General features: G+C 45.1%; 1 protein-coding gene across 1 annotated transcript in view; it reads left to right on the top strand.

The window, feature by feature from the left end:
- Window positions 1-8,610: 8,610 nt before the first annotated feature.
- Window positions 8,611-21,146, top strand: part of Cplx4 (complexin 4) — a 14,654-nt gene continuing 2,118 nt past the window's right edge. The window contains exons 1-2 of the mRNA XM_021151077.1: window positions 8,611-8,908; window positions 11,245-11,332. Coding sequence (XP_021006736.1) covers window positions 8,742-8,908; window positions 11,245-11,332 — 255 coding nt within the window. The 5' untranslated portion in view covers window positions 8,611-8,741. The remainder of the gene's footprint in view (window positions 8,909-11,244; window positions 11,333-21,146) is intronic.

Below are 21,146 nucleotides of genomic sequence, written 5' to 3'. Positions count from 1 at the left end.
GCAGACCCTGATGGAACTCCTGACTTTCCTCCCTCCTCCAGATCACCACCACTCCTAGCCCATCCCCATCCCTAAATATCAGCTTCCAATACCTAGAAACATGTTTTACCCAGACCTCCAGGAAGCACTCCCTACAGGCAACATAGAGCCACCACAATCTCCTAAGAACCAAAGAGGGCAACAGGGACTAAGGAACAAAAACAAAACCAGATATCAGCACCGAGAATTACACTCATCCCAAACACAGATTCCTAGACACAGGCATAGAAACACAAAAATGGAACAGTAAGTCTCAACTAGAGCACAACAACCCTATTACAAGAGGCAACATATTGCAACATAGTTGGAGCATAAAACAAAGATTTTAAAAATAACTATTATGAATACAATAGAGGGCCTTACAGGGGAAATGAATGAAGCCCTTTAAAAAAAAACTATGAAAATACAAGTGGTGGATGGAAAAGAAGAAAAAAAGTTCAAGATCTGGAAGTAGAACTAGAATCAGTAAAAAAAAAAAAAAAACTAAAACAGGGGAAACTGGAAATGAGAAAATCTAGGCACTGGAGCAGGAATCTCAGAGGCAAGCTTCACCAACACACAAGATAGAGTCTCAGACACTGAAAACACAAAAGAAGTTAGTAGATACCTCGGTCAAAGAAAACATTAAATCAAAAAAAAAAGTACAGGCATAAAATATTCAGAAAATACTATAAAAACACCAAATCTTCAAATAATAGGAAAAGAAACTGAGGGCAAGGCACAGAACATATTTCATATTTTCAATAAAATCATAGAAGAAAATTCCCCTAGTGAAAAAAGGAGTTGCCTGTCAAAAATACAAGAAGCATACAGAACACCAAATAGACTAAAACCAGGAAAGAAATTCTCAACAGCATATAATAAAACACTAGATATACAGAACAAAAGAATATTAAAAGCTGCAAGGGGGAAAAAAGATCAAATAACATACAAAGGCAAATGTATTATAATAACACCCGACTTCTCAGTGGAGACTCTAAAATCCAGGTTTGAACAGATGTTCCACAAATATTAGACTACATATGCCTGCACAGACTACTATACCCAGCAAAACTTTCTATCACAATGGATCTAGAAAAGAAGACATTCCATGATAAAACCAAATTTAAGCACTATCTATCTACAAATCCAGCCCCCTAGAAGGTACTAGAAGGTGAACTTTAACCTAAAGAGGTTAGCCACACCCAAGAAAACACAAGAAATAAGTGATCCCAAACAAGCAAATCAAAAGAAGGGAAAAACACACACCACAGACAGACACACACACACACACACACCACTACAAAACATCAGGAATCAACAAACACTGCTCCTTCATCACTCTCAATAGTCTCAGCTCCACAATAAAAAGACAGAAAACCAATATCCATCCTCGTACTGTATCCAGGAAACACCTTAACGTTCAGAGTAAGCATCACCCCGGGGTAAAGGGATGAAAATGGTATCTCAAGCATCTCAAGTAAATGGACCTAAGAAACAAATTGATGTACCCATCTTAATACCTAACAAGACAGACCTCAAACCAAAACTACTCACGTCAGGAAGGATACTACTAGGATACTAATAGAAAAATCTACCAAGAGGACATGGCAATTTTTATCATCTATGCATCAAATACAAGGGCACCCAAGTTTATAAAAGACACACTACTACAGCTTAAATTGTGTATTGATCCTCACACAATGATGGAGGAATGACTTCAATACATAAATCCACAAACCTATGGACACCTTTTTTGTTTTGTTTTGTTTTTATAAAGAAGCCAAAAATGCACACTGCTTAAAGGACACCATCTTCAACAAATGGTGCTGGTCAAAATGGATGGCTGCACATAGAGGAATCCAAATAGACCCATACTCATTAACTTGTTAAAAAACAAACAAAAACAACCAACTCTAAATGGATCAAAGACCTACCATCAAATCAAATATATCAAACTTATAGAAAAGAAGTATGGGATACTCTTGAATTCATTGGCACAGGAAAATACTTTCTGAACAAAACACCCTTAGAACAGGCACTAAGATGAACAATTAATAAGCGGGACTTCATAAAACCGGAAACCTTGAGTGTGGAAAGGACATCATCATTTGGGCAAAGTGGCAGGCTGCAAAATGGGAAAAGATTTTTTTTTTCAATTACATGTACAATATAAGAGCCTAATATGGATGTCTACTGAGAGGCTCTGCCAGAGCCTTACTGATACAAATGTGGGTGCTTACAGTCAACCATTGGACTGAGCACAGGGACCCCAATAGAGGAGTTAGGGGAAGGACTGAAGGAGCTGAAGGGGTTTGCAACCCCACAGGAAGAACAACAATATCAACTAACCAGACCCCACCCCCACCCCCAGAGCTACCAGGAACTAAACAAACCAAAGAGTACACAAGGATTGACCCATGACTTCAGCTGCATATGTAGCAGAGGATGGCCTTATTTGGCATTAATGAGAGGGGATGCCCTAGGTCCTGTGAAAGCTTAATGCCCCAGCATAGTGGGATGCTAGGGCAGTGAGGCAGGAGTGGGAGGGTTGGGTGTGGGAGCACCCTCATAGAAGCACGGGGGGGGGGGGGAGGAGAGGTGGGATAGGAGGTTCTTGGAGGGGAAACCGGGAAGGGGGATAACATTTGAAATGTAAATAAATAAAATATCCAATAATTTAAAAAAGAAGAAGACAAATAACTCAGCTAAAAATGGGGTATAGATCTAAATAGAACTCTCAAATGAGGGAACTCAAATGGCTGAGAAACACATAGAGAAATATTGAACATCCTTAGTCACCAGGAAAATGCAAATCAAAACTACTTTGAAATTTCATCTTATACGGTTAGAATGGCCGAAATCAATAAAACAAATGACAGCTCATGTTGGCAAAGATATGGATTAAGGAGAACACTCATCTATTGCTGTTAAGAGAGCAAACTTGTACATCCACTATGGAAATCAGTGTGGCAGTTGGAAATAAATCTACCTCAAGATCCAGCTGTACCACTCTTGGGCATATACCCAATGGATGCTTTATTCTACCACAGGTCAGTCATGTTCACTGATGCTCTATTTATGTTAGCCAGAAACTGAAAACAACCTAAACACCCCTCAACAGATGAGTAAATAAAGAAAATGTGGTTAATTTATATGATGCAATATTTTTCAGTCATTAAAAAAAAAATGAAATCAGGGGCTGGAGAGATGGCTCAGCAGTTAAGAGCACTAACTGCTCTTCCGGAGATCCTGAGTTCAATTCCCAGCAACCACATGGTGGCTAACAACCATCTGTAATGGGATCTGATGCCCTCTTCTGGTGTGACTGAAGACAGTGATAGTATACTCCTATACATAAAATAAATGCATTTAAAAAAAAGAATGAAATCATGAAATTCATAGGTAAATGAATGGACCTAGAAAAAAATCATCATGAATGAGATGACCCAGACTCAGAAAGGCAAATGATGTATGTTTTCACTCATATGTGGATATTAGCTGTTAAGTCAGTGATAGCTGAGCTACAACCTATAGAACTACAGAGGTTAGGTGTGAAGTAAGGGACTGTGGTGGGCAGATAGATCTCCCTAGGAAATAGAAATAGATAGTATGGTGTGGGGTACTAGAATGGAGGATCAAGTGTGGAGGGGAAGAGGGGAATGAGGGAGGGAATACGGGGAAGACAGATAAAATTAAGGGCCACTTGGGTAGAATGAAAGCCTAATACAGTAGAAGCTTTCTAGAATATATACACATATGAAGGTGATCTAAATGAAATCACCAAATAATGAAGGATACAGAACTCCATCTGGACACCTCTTGTCTCAAAAGGAAGCTTCCAATCCTGGAAATGGTCTGCATCTAATTGAGTTGTTGGCCAAAAATGTCCCATGGGAATCCTCAAACAACCCATGTTGTTGGCAAGACTAGATTGCTCTCTGCAAACTGATCACAAGGTGCCATTGCTGAAGATAACACCTACACAACTCATCGAACTCACTGGTTCAAGAAGTCGAACCAATGCCTACATAGAGCATCCGTTGGACAGTGGAACATCTTTGGTACAGAAAATTACTCTGCACTCTACCAAAGGAGAAATGTAAACACCAACCCAGCTACAAACCCTTTGATCTGCAATGGTGACCTTCCTGCAAGATATTCTAGTACAATGGTGGCACAAAGTTTGTCTTAACCTATTAATATTTGATTAGGCCCGCTGTGTGAGATGGAACACATATCAGAGACTGCTTGGGAAACTAAGAACCTGAGACTAGATAGCCCAGGGACATAGAGTAAAACCAAATACTATTGTTCTACTAAAAGAACACAGCAACAAAATAACTCCTAGTGACACTGTGCTCTGTTCATACTCAAGATCAGTGACTTGCTCAGCCATCATCAGAGAAGCCTCCTCCCACAGCAGATGGAAACAAATACAGAGACTCATTGCCAGACAACCTGCATAAAGTGAGTGTCCTCAGAAAATTCAGCCCTAAACAGGATGTTTCCATCAAAATTCCTCCTCTCAAGGTTCAGGGAACCCAGAGAAAGAAGAGTTGAAGAATAAATTTTAAATATTTATTGTTAAAAATCTGGCCTTAGCTTTTGAGACAAATCTCAATTTAAAACATTGCAAAACACTCTAATCCTAGGCATTAGCTGTAAGGTCAATCATGGAACCCTGAGCAGTGCCCAAGAAGTTAACCATGAGGTAACCAAGAAGACTACAGCTATATCTGAGATCTGTGTGCCCTGCTCAGACAGCTCCTTTCCAGTTAAATGTCCTTGAGGCTGCAGGTAGATTTGTGTCTACTATAACAAAAACTGAGGAGGTAGCACATTTTCGCACCAGTGTGCAGGGCAGCCTCTCCAAGAAATCTTAAGTTTGTTATAATATCATCTACACTGTTCTGTTTTGTTGTTTTGTTGTTGCTGCTTTTCAATCCTCCTGCCCCAACTTTGTGGGAAATTTACCCACCATGATTTTAGAGGGAATTACCCTACCTCAAATATTCATGAAATCTCAAGACCCATAACCCAAAATCCACTGGGCTGCCACCCTACTCTTAGGGATTGTCTACTCTAATCTCTGTATTTTAATTAATTGGGGTGTGTGTGTGTTATGCAGGTGCATATGCCTGTGTCTAGAGGTCAGAAGAGGGTATCAAGTGACTTGCACTAACACACATCAACTTATTTCTTGGTCATGGTGTCTGTACACAGCAGTAAAACCCTAACTAGGACAGGAGTTGGTACCAGGAGTGGGGTATTGCTGTGCTAGGCCTGACCATGCTTTTGTTTGAAATAATGTGAACTTTGGGACTTTGGATTTGGGAAGCAGTAGAATGCTTTATATGGGGCTTAATGGGCTATCCTAGTAGGAATATAGAAGACTGTTATTAAGAATGATTTGAATTGTGTGGACTTGGACCAAGAGGGTTCAGTGGAGAATTTCAATATGTGGCCTAGAGACTGTTTTTGCGATATGTTGGTGAAGAATGTGACTACTTTTGTCTGAAGAGTCTACCTGAGGCTAAAATGAAGAGACTCAGATTAATTGCATTAACAAAGGAAGTCTTAGAAATGCCCATCATAGACTTTGTTCTCTGGTTAAATCTCATAAAGAGTGTTTTGAACAAGTGTAGCAAGCTTAGAAAGGAAAAATACAAAATATATGGTTTAAATATTAAAGCAGAACCAGGGAGTAGAATGGGGCTGAATCCTATGTTCTAGGAGAGAGCAAATTAAGGGAGTAGGAGTTTGGGGCAAGATCCTACCCAGCCAAGTTTAGATTCAGCCATGGTGGTACACACCTTTAATCCTTGGAGATAAAGCCAAACAGATCTCTGAGTTGAAGGACAGCCTGGGACAGAGCAAGTTCTAGGTGAAGAAAAGCGTAAATCCAGGTGTGGTGGTACACAGCTTTAATCTCAGCATTGATAAAGTTGAAAAAGGTGTGTGTGGGGGGGGTGGGGGGGACATGTTCCAGCCCCAGAAAGCAACAGAACTCAGCAGTTTCAACCATTTGGCTCTGGCTTTAGAGTCAAGAATAGAAGGGACTTCTGAGACAATTGATGCTAGTTAGTTGGAGCTAAGAAATTAGTGGTGATTAAAAAGAGACCAACATCACTGAGGTGAAATCTTCTGGGAAGTGTTTTCTGAGAGCACTACTAAGCTGTGTTCCAGAGATAGCCAAGCTTGTATCTTGTGCTGCAGCTGGACTTGGTAATGTGTAAGAGTCACCCAGGTAGTACTGGTTTTGAAGGCATGAAGGGGTCATGAAGAACAGCTGAGGCTTGGCACTATGAGAGGCCATGGAAGACCATTGTTGAAGGTGCAGCCCCAGTTGCAGTTGATGGCTCAAGACTGAAGGAGTCATGAAAGGAGTTGAGGCTTGGCACTATGAAGAGAGCCTATGAGAGTCTATTGGTGAAGCCTAGTTGCAGGAGAAGATCCCAGTGTCTTGGAGTTGACAGTACCATGGGATGATCACCAAGAACAGCAGCAGCAGCAATGGATTGGATCAAACTGAGTTTAGAGTGCTACAGAGGACAGAGCTGGGGAAGTGACACCAGCCCTTTGGGGGAGCTCAGAAGATCATGTGTAGTTTGAAACATTGAACAAGAAGTTGTAACACTAGAGTTGCCTTGGAGACTCCAAGATGTTGGAGATGCCAGAGCTGTGGACTATCTGCTGGGGAAAGCTGCTAACAGAGAGTGGAAACAGCCCAGGATGTTGTAATCAACAAAGATGAAAAAGTGATTGGAGATCTGAAGACAGCTTTGACATCAGACATGGAAATGCAGAGTTTGGAGTTTGCCCAGCTGATTCCTGTCTTGCTTTGGGGATTACAGTTAACTGATTGGATGAATCTCAGAAGAGACCTTGAGTTCTGGACTTTTAACCTTGTTAAGACTGCTACAGACTATGGGAACTTTGGAAGTTGGACTGAATGTATTTTTATTATGCTATGGGTTGGTATGGCCTCCATAGACTCATATGTTTGAACAAGCCTATGGGAGCCAGGGAGTGGAATGTGATGGTTTATATAGGCTTGGGCCAGGGAGTGGCACTATTAGAAGGCGTGGCCTTGTTGGATTAGGTGTGGCACTGTAGGTATGGGCTTTAAGACCCTAGTCATAGCTCCCTGGAAGTCAGTATTCTGCTAGCAGCCTTCAGATGAAGAGGTAGAACTCTCAGCTTCTCCTTCCTGCACCATGCCTGCCTGAACTCTGCCATGCTCCCACCTTGGTCATAATAGACTAGACTGATGAAACTATAAACCAGCCCTAATTAAATGTTCTCCTTATAAGAGTTGCCTTGGTCATGGTGTCTGTTCACAGCAGTAAACTCTAACTAAGACACCCAGGAAGATTTGTTCCTGCTGAGAAAATAATGAACATGAATTACAAATATTTCCAGTCCCCACCCTACCCCCCAGCTCTTTCATTAGAAATGTCCAATCATAGATTAAACCTTCCTGATTCTGTCACAGATCCTCATATTGTGGTGACCTCCAACCCTATTCCATTTATTTTCATTACTACTTCATAACTGTAATTTTGCTACTGTTATGAATTCTAAAGCAAATAACTGATATGCAGGACATCTGATATTCAATCCCTGTGACTCCCCACCACCACCACCACCACCACCGCCAAAAAATAGGATTGCAACCCACAGGTTGAGAACCACTGGATTAAGGTCTTAGCTACACTGAGTTCTTACCTTGCCTGGATAAAAGACAGAAAGGATTCCTGCTACAAAACACTGTCAGAGCTGTAGCTGTGGTTAGTGCAGATCACATAGGATGCACACTGTGTATAACAAAAAAAGTGCATACTGAGGACTTCCCTCCTGTTGGTTCCTATCTCAGTGTCAAAAATATCCATCTCAGGAAGATGAGCAGCGCTTCTGTGTAGTGGAAGCTAAGCAAATCTTCCTGTGTAAACTCAAGACCATGGCTCACGTTTAGACCCCTTGCATGGCTCATGTGTTTGTGTGTGAAGCACTGTTCCCCATGAAGTGGAACCAAATGAACTGATGTTCCATTTTGGCAATGTTTGCTTAAGACTTAAGAGTCCAGTTAGATAAAATATAGATCAAATGCACTGCTTTTGCTTCATAAAGCATCCAGAGGGTTGAGTCTCATTGGACTATTTCCAACAGGATGTTTGTAGTTCAGGGCAGGGATGTGAAAATTTCACAGCGACCATATGATCAGTTGGCTCCAATTAATATCATTGACATGGGACTGTTGATGAAGCCCTGTTGTGTATGTAAATTGAACTTTAGCGATCGGGAACATTGCTGAGAAGTGGTTTGCTGGCCTGACATGCACAAAGCCAATCTCCAGCTCTGGCCAAAAGCAAAACAAAATTTCAAAGGCTAAGGAGAACAGGGCAGAGATGGGTGGGGCTTCTGCCCCGTAAAATTAGCTGAGTGTATTAATCATATGGCAGAGGGTTGCGTCTGACCGTGGGTTTTAGTAATCGGAACCATCTGCCTCTGTACTAAGAGTTCACCCTCTAATCCAGCTTACGACTAGCAAAAGCACTCTCCCCTACCGCTGTGCCCTTGGACAGAGGAGGCTGTGCAAATCCTTCGCTCCCAAATGTGTGGCTGTGGTTGAAAATATTTGGAGGTTTTGCTTTGGTTTGGTTGGGGTATTTTTTTTTTGTCGATCTTTGACTGGGTTTTAGTTCTCCAAGGCCGAGACAATGGCTTTCTTTGTGAAAAATATGATAAGTAACCAGGTAAAGAATTTAGGATTTGGAGGTGGGTCTGAAGAAAAGAAAGAAGAAGGAGGCACCTCAGACCCCGCGGCGGCTAAAGGGATGACTAGAGAGGAATACGAGGAATACCAGAAGCAGATGATTGAAGAGAAGTGAGTACCAGCCTTTGCTGCCCTTCAGAGCAAAGGGGGTGCATCCCTGGGGCATGCCTTCAGTGCCCGGGCTGATGGCTCTTGGCTTCTGAGGAGGCCGTTCCTTTGACTCTACCTCTAACCCCGTGAAAGTCGGTTCTGCTAAAGCAGAACCTTGCAGCATCCCTGCCTCCGGATGCTACTGATACAGATGGAAGTGAACAGCACTGAGTGACTCTGTCCACCATGCTTAGCACAACTCAACACTGATAATTGGCCTTGATGTAATGGGTCAAGAAAAAAAAAAAAAACGGCGAGGTCATGTTTTTCGATCTTTTTGATTAAAAGGCTTGCGTGACATAGGTGTGGATATTTAGGGGCATCACAAAAATAGTATAATTTCAGGCTTGGGAATTGAATTGCATGCAGGTTTTTTTTTCTTCAAAAGAAAGTCAGAAGAAGTATAAAATAAATATGCAACCCCAGTTAACAATATGCATGCTAAAGTGTTCTGGGGAGCTGTGGTGAGTTTTACAGCTTTATATATTATCAAAAAGTAAGATGAATAAATGAACAGAGAGAGGGTAGATATGTGTAAAAGTGTGAGACATGAAGTGGAGAAGCTAAGGAATGGAAATGTGGCTTTGCATCTGAAGTTCTTTCAACTTTCCTGTATGTTTGAAAGGGTTCTTACTAAAATATTGAACAGAAAAACTTGCTCCCTACCCATACCACATTGGCACTGGATACATCGCCCTTTCCTGTTTCTTTCTCTAGAAAATTCCAAGGTTGAATACAGTGTTATCTCGGGCCTGTTCCAGACTGCTCTGGAGGTAGAACTGAGTCAAGAATACTTGAGCCCAAGGCACCTGGTGGTCAGCCACGTTTATCTGATTGTTTGTTTCATGGATAGCCCATCTTCAAAGTCAGCTTTTCTTGTCATGGTTAGGATTACTTCTGAGTTTGAACTAAAAAAACAAACAAAGAAAAACAAGAGACAAATGTCACCTAAAAAAAAAAAAATGAAGACAGGATTTATGGTCATGCAACGCCCCAAAGAGTCCACAGCAAAAAGCTTATCAGGCCTCCCTTGGGTGTACAGGAGACCCACACATCTACTGCGTGGCCATGAGCACTCTTTTGAACTCTTGGCGTTGATCTGACCCCACAGGGCTGCTTTCCTGTCTCCTTAGCAACCAGCTGTCACTCACAGAAAGCCCTCTACGACCTGGACCACTGCCGCAGTGGAACGTGCCAGCCAGTGGCCTTCAAGTTCCCTTGTTATGCTTCAAGCCATGCTTCAATTTTCATTCGTTCTCAGTCTCAATCCCAGCTTCACAATGAAACTTCATTTATCCAATTGGCCCATCCCTATCCAGCCATTTGACAGGGCCTTTGGATAAATTCAGCATCCATCATGCACTTCTGTGGGCAACTAGGGAAGAAGGCAATCCTCCCCAGCTTTGCACGCATTCCCCAAAGCCTTACGCTTCCGCATAGATAATCATGACCCAGGGAGTCCATTTCACGCTGGCCTAACCGTGGATCCAATTAGGCCAATGGTTCTCAACTTTCCTAATGCTGTGACCCTTTCATACAGGTTCCTCATGTGGTAGTGACCCCCACCCCAAGCACAAATTATTTTTGTTGCTACTTCCTCACTGTAATTTTGTTAGTTACAAATCGTAATGTAAGTAGGTAAGATATCTGATATGCGACTCCCAAAGGGTCCAGACTCACACACTGAGAACCACTGAAGTAGGTCATCCCCAGAGCAGGCCCCCAGTCTGGCTGACATGGTGAGAGCAGACATTGCTCATTCTTAGACAGTGCTTCTGACAAGGAGGCACTGTGTAAACACTGTCACTGGAGCCTGGCAGCAGTGACAACAAATGAACGGAAGCAACTTAGCATCCTGTCTGCAAACACCACAGGCAAAGAATATCTCCAATCCTGGAATGGGGCAACTTGGTTTTTGCTTCTTTAAGAGCTCAGGGAGGGGCTTATTGGAAATGTAGCCTTCGTTTCAAAAGTTCCGAGGCAGCCGAAGAGGAACACAAGGGAAATTAGCTTTCCCCGCGGGCGATGCCAAGGCTCACAGTCCAGGACCACACAGTCCTCCTCCTCTGTTTACTTCACAAAGACATTCCCCAACCAGCTGCCTGAGTGCTGGAGCTCACAATGACAGTAAAAGAGAAGCAGATATCAGGGGCTTAGAGGGGAAAGTCCGCCTTTTCCCAAATGTCAGTGGTCATTGGCAATCAAGTATGTCCAAGGGTCCTGCTCCCTGAGCAACCTGGAATGTGTAGGACCCTCTATCTCCTATGACCCTGTTTCCGTTTCTTTACCTTTTGTAGGATGGAGAGAGATGCTGCATTTACGCAGAAAAAGGCAGAGAGGGCGTGCCTACGAGTCCACCTCAGGGACAAATACAGGCTTCCAAAGGTAAGGAAGTGTTTGTTTAAGTCTCAGTAATAAAAAAAAAAAATGGAGAACATTTGATTATCAGTGAGTCACATTGATGAATAAGTGTATATCCTTACATTACATACATGCTCTTGCTTTAAAAAAAAAAAAGGGCGTTGAACTAGGGTGCCATGTAAACAGTTTAATGTTTATGAAACTGATTCACAAAATCAGTTACTGATACTGAAAAATGAGGGTGTGTGTGTGCATGTGTGTATATGTGTGTGTACACTTGTATGTATGTGTATGTGTGTATGTATTTGTGTACGTGTGCATGACTCATTTGTGTGAATATGAACATTTGTGTGAATATGAATATAGGTAGGCATATGTGATGGCTCAGATGTAATCAGAAGACTGGCTTGCTGTTGGTCCTCATTTGCAATAGGGTTGCTTCCTTGTTGCAGAACTTTGTACATTCATGCGCAATGAATACAATGTCATAGCTGACATTTGTAAAGTTCTTTCTAGGTGTCAGGCACTGTATTCCACATGTATTGATTCACTTAGGGCCCATTTTTACCTCCATCTTATAACAGAAGATACAGGCACATAGCAGAGCCTTCCTGCCCTAAGCCAGGGCTTACACCCTTAAATTCCTGCCTCCCTTTGAAGGGGACAATTGGTCTCTCTCTTTGGAAGATGACAGAGTGGTGGTGACTGTCACCTGGCATCTTCTTCTCCAGCTCAGACCTTTTGAGAGGTGGCTGTGGTCCAGTGTATTCTTGGCTAGTGGAAAGAGGATGTATTGACACGCTGTGGCACATGGCTCAGAGATGCTATTCCAGGGCTTGTCTCCAAGGGGCAGAGGGAGCAGCACTGGGCTAGTCTCACTCATTTCTAGTGTCCCCATCCTCTTCACTTCCTGAGGAACTACCCAGGTCCGTTAACTATCCTGCCTTTATGCCCCTAAAATGTGTGTTCAAGTTTGCATTCGGAAAATCCATTCTCTCTACAGAACCCCATAGGTCCAGCACAGCCGATGTAAAACTCTTCCCAAATGCAAACCCCCAACATGGGCCACGTCCATGTCTTCATGGGTTAGAAAGGACAGCAAAAGTCTGTTCCTCAGTGAGTCTTCTGCAGATCCCTGGAAAAGCTAATTCCGGGTTTACAAGCACTTTTCTCCACTGTGCTTGCATTTTTTAAAAGGAGGGAACTGAAAAACCCCTCCCCTTCCAACCTCGAGTCCCGCCCCTCCCCTCCACGCCCCTCCCCTTCCACGCTCTTCATCAGAATTTCCTGAGATTCTCTGGGCTGAGTGTGTCCTGCCCTGTGCAGGCAGCCTGTGTCTGAAATACGGTGCTAAATAGAAGTCCTCAGCAGTGTCTTTCCCTGGGCTGGATTAAAGCAGCACAAATATTACTTAGGATGGAACAGATGGGGCACAATTCAAACAGGAGAGAGAGAGAGAGAGAGAGAGAGAGAGAGAGAGAGAGAGAGAGAGAGAGAGAGATGCATATCACACACTACATTGAAACATATGGATAACCCACACTGCCCACTGACTGCCTATTTTAGGGACAAGGCACTGGGTCCGACCCACTCCCACGAACGCCAGAGGGTCCTCTGCCTTCTTGACCTCTCACAGTTTGCAGGGACCTCCCGGGCTGCCTAAGCTCCAAGTACACAGATGAGAATTCCACTCAAGAACACTATACAGCCACAGTCCTTTGGCCAGCTGCCTTTCTGCTGGGAGCCTCCCTATAGTGTTTCTCAAGGACGGTCGCAGTTTGTAAGATTGACTCTATAGGGGGTTTTAAGAATTTCCCAGTGATGTGAGAAACACCAAAAACCCTGCTGCTTTCTGTAAAGTCTGTGGGATTGGAATCCAACACGGGTCTCTGTGAAAACAGAAAAAAAAAAAAATCATATTCGCCTTAGTCTGTATAGCACCAGACACAACTCACTTCCCCAGCCTCAACGTATGGTATCTCATGTTTGCCATTGAGTGGCACCCGTGGGCACCTCCTCTGCCTTCTGAGTTACATGTCCTCTTCCCCCTCTCACTGATGAGGTTCCGGGAGCAATAGTCACAAGAGCCCACAAGAGTCAGAAGCAGCAGCTCTGGAGATCAGCACCTGCACAGAGGCTCCAAGCTCCCCCCAAAAGAGCAGCTCTGAGTGGTGCCACCTGCACACTTGACCATGGAGCTTACCCCCAGAGGCTGCCTGCATGGGTAATCCCCAATGCCAGGCGCCCCCTGGTGGTAGTCATCTGAAGGATTCTCCCTGTCCCAGAGTCCTCCCTGTGTGCTGGTAACAGCATTAGGACTCTGTAAAACTCTTGTGTGGATGACAGTCTATCCTTTAAACACGCATCGTTTTGCTGTTAAGGGTGAAGGTGTGCATTTTAAATCTTCCTGTGGACTACTAAGAGGGAGTCAGTTTTTAAACAGCTGGGGCGGTATGGCTCTGTAATGACAATACTTGGAGATAAGCTGACAGAACCGGAGTATCAAACTGCAAGAAAAGATGGGGGGGCAGGGGCGGATGAAGTAGGGGTGTTCCAAAGGCGATGCTTTTGCTCCAGTATTGTCGCCAGCCAACCTGTGGCCTCTCGGCTGGGTTTGCCACATTACAGGCGAATCTTCAGCTTACCCTGAACTGTGCCACAGAACCCCTCCTTCCCATCGGAACCTTTGGCGTGTTCTCAGAATGCCACAGTCAGAATCCGAGCTGGAGACTTGTAGTAGTCAGAGACCCTGGACTGGAAGAAGGTGTCACTTTCCTGCCCCTTGCCTCACAGTCACCGCCTCTGTGATAGAGAATTTCCAAGGCCCCTAGGACCCTAGTCACGGCATGCTTCCCATGCAAGGTCATCTGAGGAGCATGCCACCGTGGGCTCCCCCCCATCCATCATTGCTAAATTCTCTTCCTAGAATAGATCTAAGCTACCACGCTATCATCATCTTCCTGGTACCAGTGCTGGGAGAGGTTTGACTTTTTATTTTTTTGAATCTAGGGAAGGATACACTCTAGGTACAGACTGCATACATAGTCATGAAAAGCACGTACATGGAGAGGTTTGTGAAAGATCGCAAAGCCTCCTGGGACAACAGGGACACTTATTCTACATTCAGGATCTTTCCGTGCCCCGGTCTCCTCATGTCCTCTCTAAACTGTCAGTCCCCTCCACAATGCTAGGCATTAGAACTGAATAGATGGGCTGACTAAGAAAATGGCCCTGGTCAGAGAATGCAGTTCACCTGGACTCTACTGATCTACCGCCACTCCATCCACACAGCATCTGTAGCGTAAGCAGCCCTGTGTTATCTGATGACGTATGCGGAAGGCGCAGTCAGAGCAGAGTGACACCAGTCTGTAGGGAACTGGACAAGTTCAACACACCCTTTCACTAACTAGGATGCTAGGCTCTTCGTTCTCAACACCCTTTGGCCGCCGCCACTGTGGTTACATAACCACGGGAGTCAATTTAGACCCTTTCCCTTGGCCAAAGCCAAACAGGGAGCAGATCTGAGAAAAATGCCTTCCCGGGAGCTGTCAGGTTTAATGAGGACAGCTGTGGCACATTTAGGAATTAGAACTGTACTTTCTAAAGACGTTTACTTGGCTTGTGTTTCCTAGGCAAGAGAGTTTCGCTCTCTTATTACCGGCTGGGGAAAAAAAGGGACTCTTTTTCTCTTTCTTTCCTCCTTTCTCTCCTCCTTTCTTTCTTTCTTTCTTTCTTTCTTTCTTTCTTTCTTTCTTTCTTTCTTTCTTTCTTTCCTTCTTTCTTTCTTTCCTCCTTTCTTCCTTCCTTCCTTCCTTCCTTCCTTCCTTCCTTCCTTCCTTTCTTTCTTTCTCTCTCTCTCTTTCTTTCCTTCTTTCTTTCTTCTCTCTCTCTCTCTCTCTCTCTTTCTTTCTTTCTTTTTTTTTCCCAAGACAGGGTTTCCCTGTTTTTCCCTGGCTGTCCTTGAACTCACTCTGTAGACCAGGCTGGCCTCGAACTCAGACATCCACCCGCCTCTGCCTCCCAAGTGCTGGGATAAAAGATGTGCACCACCACTGCCCAGGCCAAAAGCGACTCTTAACAATGCCGAGCCTAGGCTTTTGGGTGGCCATTGTTGACTGCAGTAGTTAGGGAAGCCGTCAGATGAATGCAGAAACCATGCTTCAGCACTCCAGGGGATGGCTATGTAGATGCACGTCTATGGGATGGATATGTAGATATACATCACACACCCCGCCTGTGTTGGGTTCCTCTGGTTTTCAGTGACAGCCCATTGGAGTGTTTAAGAGGCCTAGCATCATCCACGCTCATGTGAGGTGGGATCAGCTCTATCAGTTAGCTGCTGCTCCTTGCTCTGCATCTTCTCAGTTTCCCTTCTGTGGACTCCCGGAGAGGGAATCACCTCCATCCCAACTGAAGCAAGCAAGCGGTTGTTTTTCACCTGCGCACCTTGGCTGGCCTGGGTCCTGCCTCCAGGTTCCATCTTCCTTTAGCACTGTGACTCTCAGCCTTCCTAACACTGCGGCCCTTTCGTACAGTTTCTCATGGTATGGTGACCCCCACCCCCCACCCCCAGCCATGAAACTGCTACTTCATAACTGTAATTTTGCTGCTGTTATGAATTGTAATGCAAATCATCTGATATGCCCAGTGTGTGACTTGCGACCCTGATGGTGGGGGCCGAGACCCACAGGTTGAGAACCTCCGTTGTAGAATGTCAACAGTCTATCCACACACTTCCCATTTGAGTCCTTTGTTTTCTTAGCACTGGTGGTCACTTCAGCCATGCAGTTCCTTCTCCTCTGTTTACCCTTCTCCTTCTGGTTTAACCACCAGCTCTACTTGTTTTTCTTTATAGATTACATTGCCCCATCCATCCTCATTTTTTAGAATGCCCCAGCATGCCCCCTTGGCCATCTCCCTGGACACTCAAGTCTGTACATTCCTGCTGGGTGGTTACATCTGGCTGTTGTTTTCTGCTGCCACCTACACGTTGGTGACAGTTCCTGCTTCTATCTTTTCCCAAAATGTCACTACCTGGTCACCTCACTGGGAGAGCAAGTTCATCCTCAAATGCCTTACTCCTTACCCCACAAACTTGTTCCTACCCAGGCTGCACTAGCGGCTGTCATGGCCACCCACGGTCAGGTTGGCACATGAGAAACGCTGGGCTCTTTTGTCTGTTCTAGTGGCAATCACCCAGCTGCCTCTATTCACCTTGTGGATCCTCTTAGCTTGTTCCCCATGCAAGCTGCCGCTCTTTCCATCTCTGTCAGGACAGCAGCTCTGAGCCTTGGGACTGGAGTCAGAGGTTTCTAAAATGTAGATCTCTTCTTGTTCCTTCCCTGTCTGAGTTTACCTCAAAGGCTAACTATGGCTTTTAAAAGAAATCCCAGCTCTGGCTGTGTGACCTGCATGCCCTGCCGTGGCTTTGTGGCTTCTGACTTCCTGGCTTTACTGCAGGCTGCTCCATGCTCCCCAGACCCTCATCCCACACTGTCCCCGCACCCCAATTTCCACACTCCCTTTCCTTTAGAGGAGGTTGCTGGTTTAGTATTGCCTCTTCTAAAACTCTCCATGACTCCCTTTCCAGCTGGAGGCTGGATTGGGTCACTTCTGGGTTCACCTGATCTGGTGTATATCATTGGTTCTCAACCTGTGGGTCTGAACCCCTTTGGAGATTGAATAACCCTCTCACAGGGGTCACCCAAGACCATCAGAAAACACAGATATTTATATTATGATTCGTAATGATAGTAAAATTTCAGTTATGCAGTAGTAACAAAAAATAATGTTACAGTTGGGGGGGTCACAAGTAACTGAATTAAAGGGTGGCGGCACTAGGAAGGTTGAGAACCACCGCCCTATGTCATCTTAGGACCCTAAGTATTCCCAGCTGCCACACACTTCTCAACAAGATTGACTTCATCTTTGTCCCAGTGCCTAGCATGGACCAGGACACATAGAAGTTGATGACACAGACACACATTTATACTTACACATGTGTACATGTGAACACACACACAAGCACAGATGACAGAGAGAGAGAGAGAGAGAGAGAGAGAGAGAGAGAGAGAGAATTACTGCTGATTGAATGGTTATTGGGAAAACAGAGAAAGAATAATACCCCATACCCAAAAGTCAACATACCAGAAACAACAGAAAGACCCTGTTATAAGAAGTATAGTCAAGTACATTTTCATGCAAAGAACAGAGTTGGATTGGACATTACAGTATTGTATACCAAAGGAAGACTCGTTATATTAGAATTAAAATACAGTATATTTTCTAATCCAGCAAATGAGATGTTTTAAATAAAGCCACAAGATTCTTTCTAAAAAAGTGACTGAGCCCTGGCCCCAACCGATTCAAAATGTATATGTAAGTCAAGCCAAATTAATAGGCGAAAAGAGTTCCACAGCGTGCCCCAATCCTATTAGCAGAATTGTCAATCTGGGTCAGTCACTGGAGAGCGTGCTGTCCCCCTGCTGAGCCTCGCGACTTAGTTACACCTGGCGTTTGTCTGCCCCATGAAGGGCGCTGCTCATTATGAAAGTCTCTCAGTACAGCCGTCTTTAAGTGTGTCATATCGTCAACGCCACTAGAATTTAATTTAGAACATGCTTCATTCAAAATATTTACATAATTCTAAAGATGGCTCAAGGCTCCTTTTTAGGATTAGAGGTCCTTGGGGCTTCTGCAAGGCCTGGGACACAGAGCCAGCTTGTCTCCAGCAGCTGCTTCAAGTGAAGTCCCCTCCCCTTGCCTCCCTTCTTCCCCCCTCCCCTCCTCTGCCTGTCCTGGTTCCCATTGCTCCTCCTCCTCAGCACCCCCTCCCGCCCCTCAAGAGCAGTGGACTGAATGTCCCAAGGGACAAGGCAGCTTGAGACAGACACAAAGAGACAGGGTTTCCTCTGCCACACTATCTCTCTCTCTCTCTCTCTCTCTCTCTCTCTCTCTCTCTCTCTCAAGCTTTCAACTGCCCTGTCAGAATGCCAACTCTGCATTTAAGAGGCAGAGTAATTTCCCAAGATCACACAGCCTGTGCATAGTATAGTGGAATCATACACTGAGCTGGCCCTGCAGACCTGTTGTCCTGCAGGATTAACAACAATAACAAAAGTGGCATTCCCAATAAGGGGTGACCTGTGTCACTGTCACTGGTCTAGTACTTTCTGCATACTTAAGGCTGGCCTCGAACTTTGGAAATCCTGTAATCTCAGCCTTCTAAGTGCTGGACTTATAGGCATAAGCCACCACGCCCACAGGAAATGACGCTTTTGCAAGCCTCTGCCTTATAGGACCTCGTTTTCCTACGTTGAAAACGAGAAGCTTAAATAGGTTCCCTCTCCCAGCTTCCATGGTTCCTAAGAGGAAGGAAAAGTCCTGCGTGCACAGCTGCTTCCCAGAAACTCAGGTAACTTCCCACTTCCAACCAACACTAAGAACTGACGGCCTCTGTGGGGAAAGACCAAGTCATGGCTATTCTACATTCTGAGTGTGCTGAGGCCTCCTTAAGAGCAGCAGGGGCAGCAGCCAAGGCAGCCATCCTCATGCCTGCAACACCTTTTCCAAGCATCTCCTCCCTCAGAACCAGGACTGGGGCAAGTAGCCTGTGGCAAGAATTAACTACTGAAGGCTGTGATGTCATAGGTCAGGGAGCATCTGCCCAACCAGCTGTTTGGTATGTCACACACCGAAAATAAACGAACAGGCCTCAAACAGAACCAGATCTCCCTCACGTCAAACAGGTGTGTGTGTGTGCTTAGCCACTCTCAGCTTCAAGAAGGCAGAATCCTCTAAGATGGCATTCCCCAGGGGATCCCAACGTTCCAGCTTCCCTGGACAAAGTAGATGAGCGAGGAAGCCATTAAGACAGTCTCTTGGACACCCAGAATGATAAAAGGAATGCTTTGTGCTAAGGTGGTCCAGGGAGTTGGAGCTGGACGATCCTGTCCCTTGTAAGGAGAATAGGTCCGGTGTTTCACAGCACGAGCTGACTGGCATGCGTGCACACCAACCTCCCACCCCACCCCCAGCTCTGGCTTCTAATACCTGGACCTCTAGGCCCACGGTGGTCACTCTGTCCAGAGGCATTCTGTCCAGGGTTCTATTTGCTGATGAGTGCTGAGATTTCACTCCCAAGCATAGAGGGGTGGGGGCCAGGACACCCCCCCCATTGCCTTTTTGATCATTTGCATTTGGTTGGGGGATGCAATGCTACAGTTTCACGGGAACTCAAAGAAAACCGGATGAAGTCTTTTACCCCTCAACTCCTCCATCAGAAATACACAAAGGATAATCTTATAGGAGAGCAAGCAGCCCATTAGGATAGGTAAATAAAAACAAATGGAAATGCAAGATTGCCTGGGAGCCCCTGGGGATTAACTAATTACTCTCACAATGCTTTGAGTAGGAACTAATTAATCTGCTAAGTCACCTGCCAAGTGCAGGCTTGCCTGGGCGCAGAGGCTGAGTTGGAGGTCTGTAGAGAGGGCCAGTATGAGGACCATCTACCAACAAAGCATCAGACTGCCTCCTAAGCTCATTCTACAGCCAGACTCGCTGTCACTCTACTTGGAACTAGATAAGGGGAAGACTTCAGCCACCTCCTCCCTCTAAGCCCATTTAGAGATGGAGAATGAAGAGTGCAGGCATTATTCTGACACAGCTCCCAGACCTTGGGACAACCAGTCTCTGATCGATCATTTCTGCTAGACCCCCAGGCGAGGGGTACTCCCATCTCCCTTAGGTATTGACTTTAACTAAGGAACTCCACAGATACAAATCAGTGTGGCCTGATTCAAACTAATGGCCACTCGAGATTTCGTGAGTTTTGGTAGCAGATACAAGGCCGATTAAAACCTGCAGGGGTGGGTGCTAGCATGGGCCTTGCCTACCAACTTTAACTCCCTTCTGTGCTCCTGAAATAAAGTTCATCACCCGAAAGAAAATGGTTTCAGAGTTGTAGTCTGGGACATCAGCTACTACGAGCCTTTCACAGGAACCTTTATTCCTTAGCTTTTTTTTTCCATTACTAAGATCTCTATAGCATAAAGGCAAGAAACCAGGCACAGCCAACTTGGAAATCCTGCTACATCCATGGCAATGGATCCAATCATACAGAGTGCCAAAGAGGACCCTCACCTATCACACACATGGGCTCCATGCCACACTAATTTCCAGGCACTGGGGGCCAAGGTCAGGGTAGACATGATTCTGTGTCCCTGGGGGGAACCCAGTGTAGCAGAAGGAAAGGAAGGAGCCATCTTTAAGCAGGAGTTGTCACTAGAATGTGCAAACTGAAAGAATGGAGTCATAAGTGGTCACTGTCCACTCAAACGCCACCCCCTGGAGTGGGGTCCCACAAGTCATGGCACGGAGCTGACAGGCTCTGCAGAATTTACGATGCTACCCTGGAAGGAGCTGGGATGGACTTAGCTTCTGTGCACATCAAGAGAGGGCCTCTGGGGCTGGAGAGATGGCTCTACGGTTGAGAGCACTGGCCGTTCTCTGAGAACACTTGCTGTGTTCAGTTCTAAGCACCCACGTGGTAGCTCACATGGTGGAGTCTGTAACTCCAGATCCAGGGCATCCAGTGTCCACTTCTGACTCCCGTGGACACCAGGCTTGCTTGTACTTGTAGAGGCCACATGGTGACTCAAAAACATCTCTAACTCCAGTCCCAGCTACTGCATGCATGCACGCGATCCAAAGATATACATTCAGACAAACACCCACATACAAAAACCAAAAATATCAGAGAGAGAGAGAGTAAGAGATGGGGAGGAGGGAGAGGGAGAGAGAGGGGGAGGGGAGGGGAGGGGGAGGAGAGAGGGGG

This window comes from Mus caroli, chromosome 18, assembly GCF_900094665.2.
Source record: "Mus caroli chromosome 18, CAROLI_EIJ_v1.1, whole genome shotgun sequence".
Lineage (NCBI taxonomy): Eukaryota > Metazoa > Chordata > Mammalia > Rodentia > Muridae > Mus > Mus caroli.
This window is presented reverse-complemented; position numbering and strand designations above follow the sequence as displayed.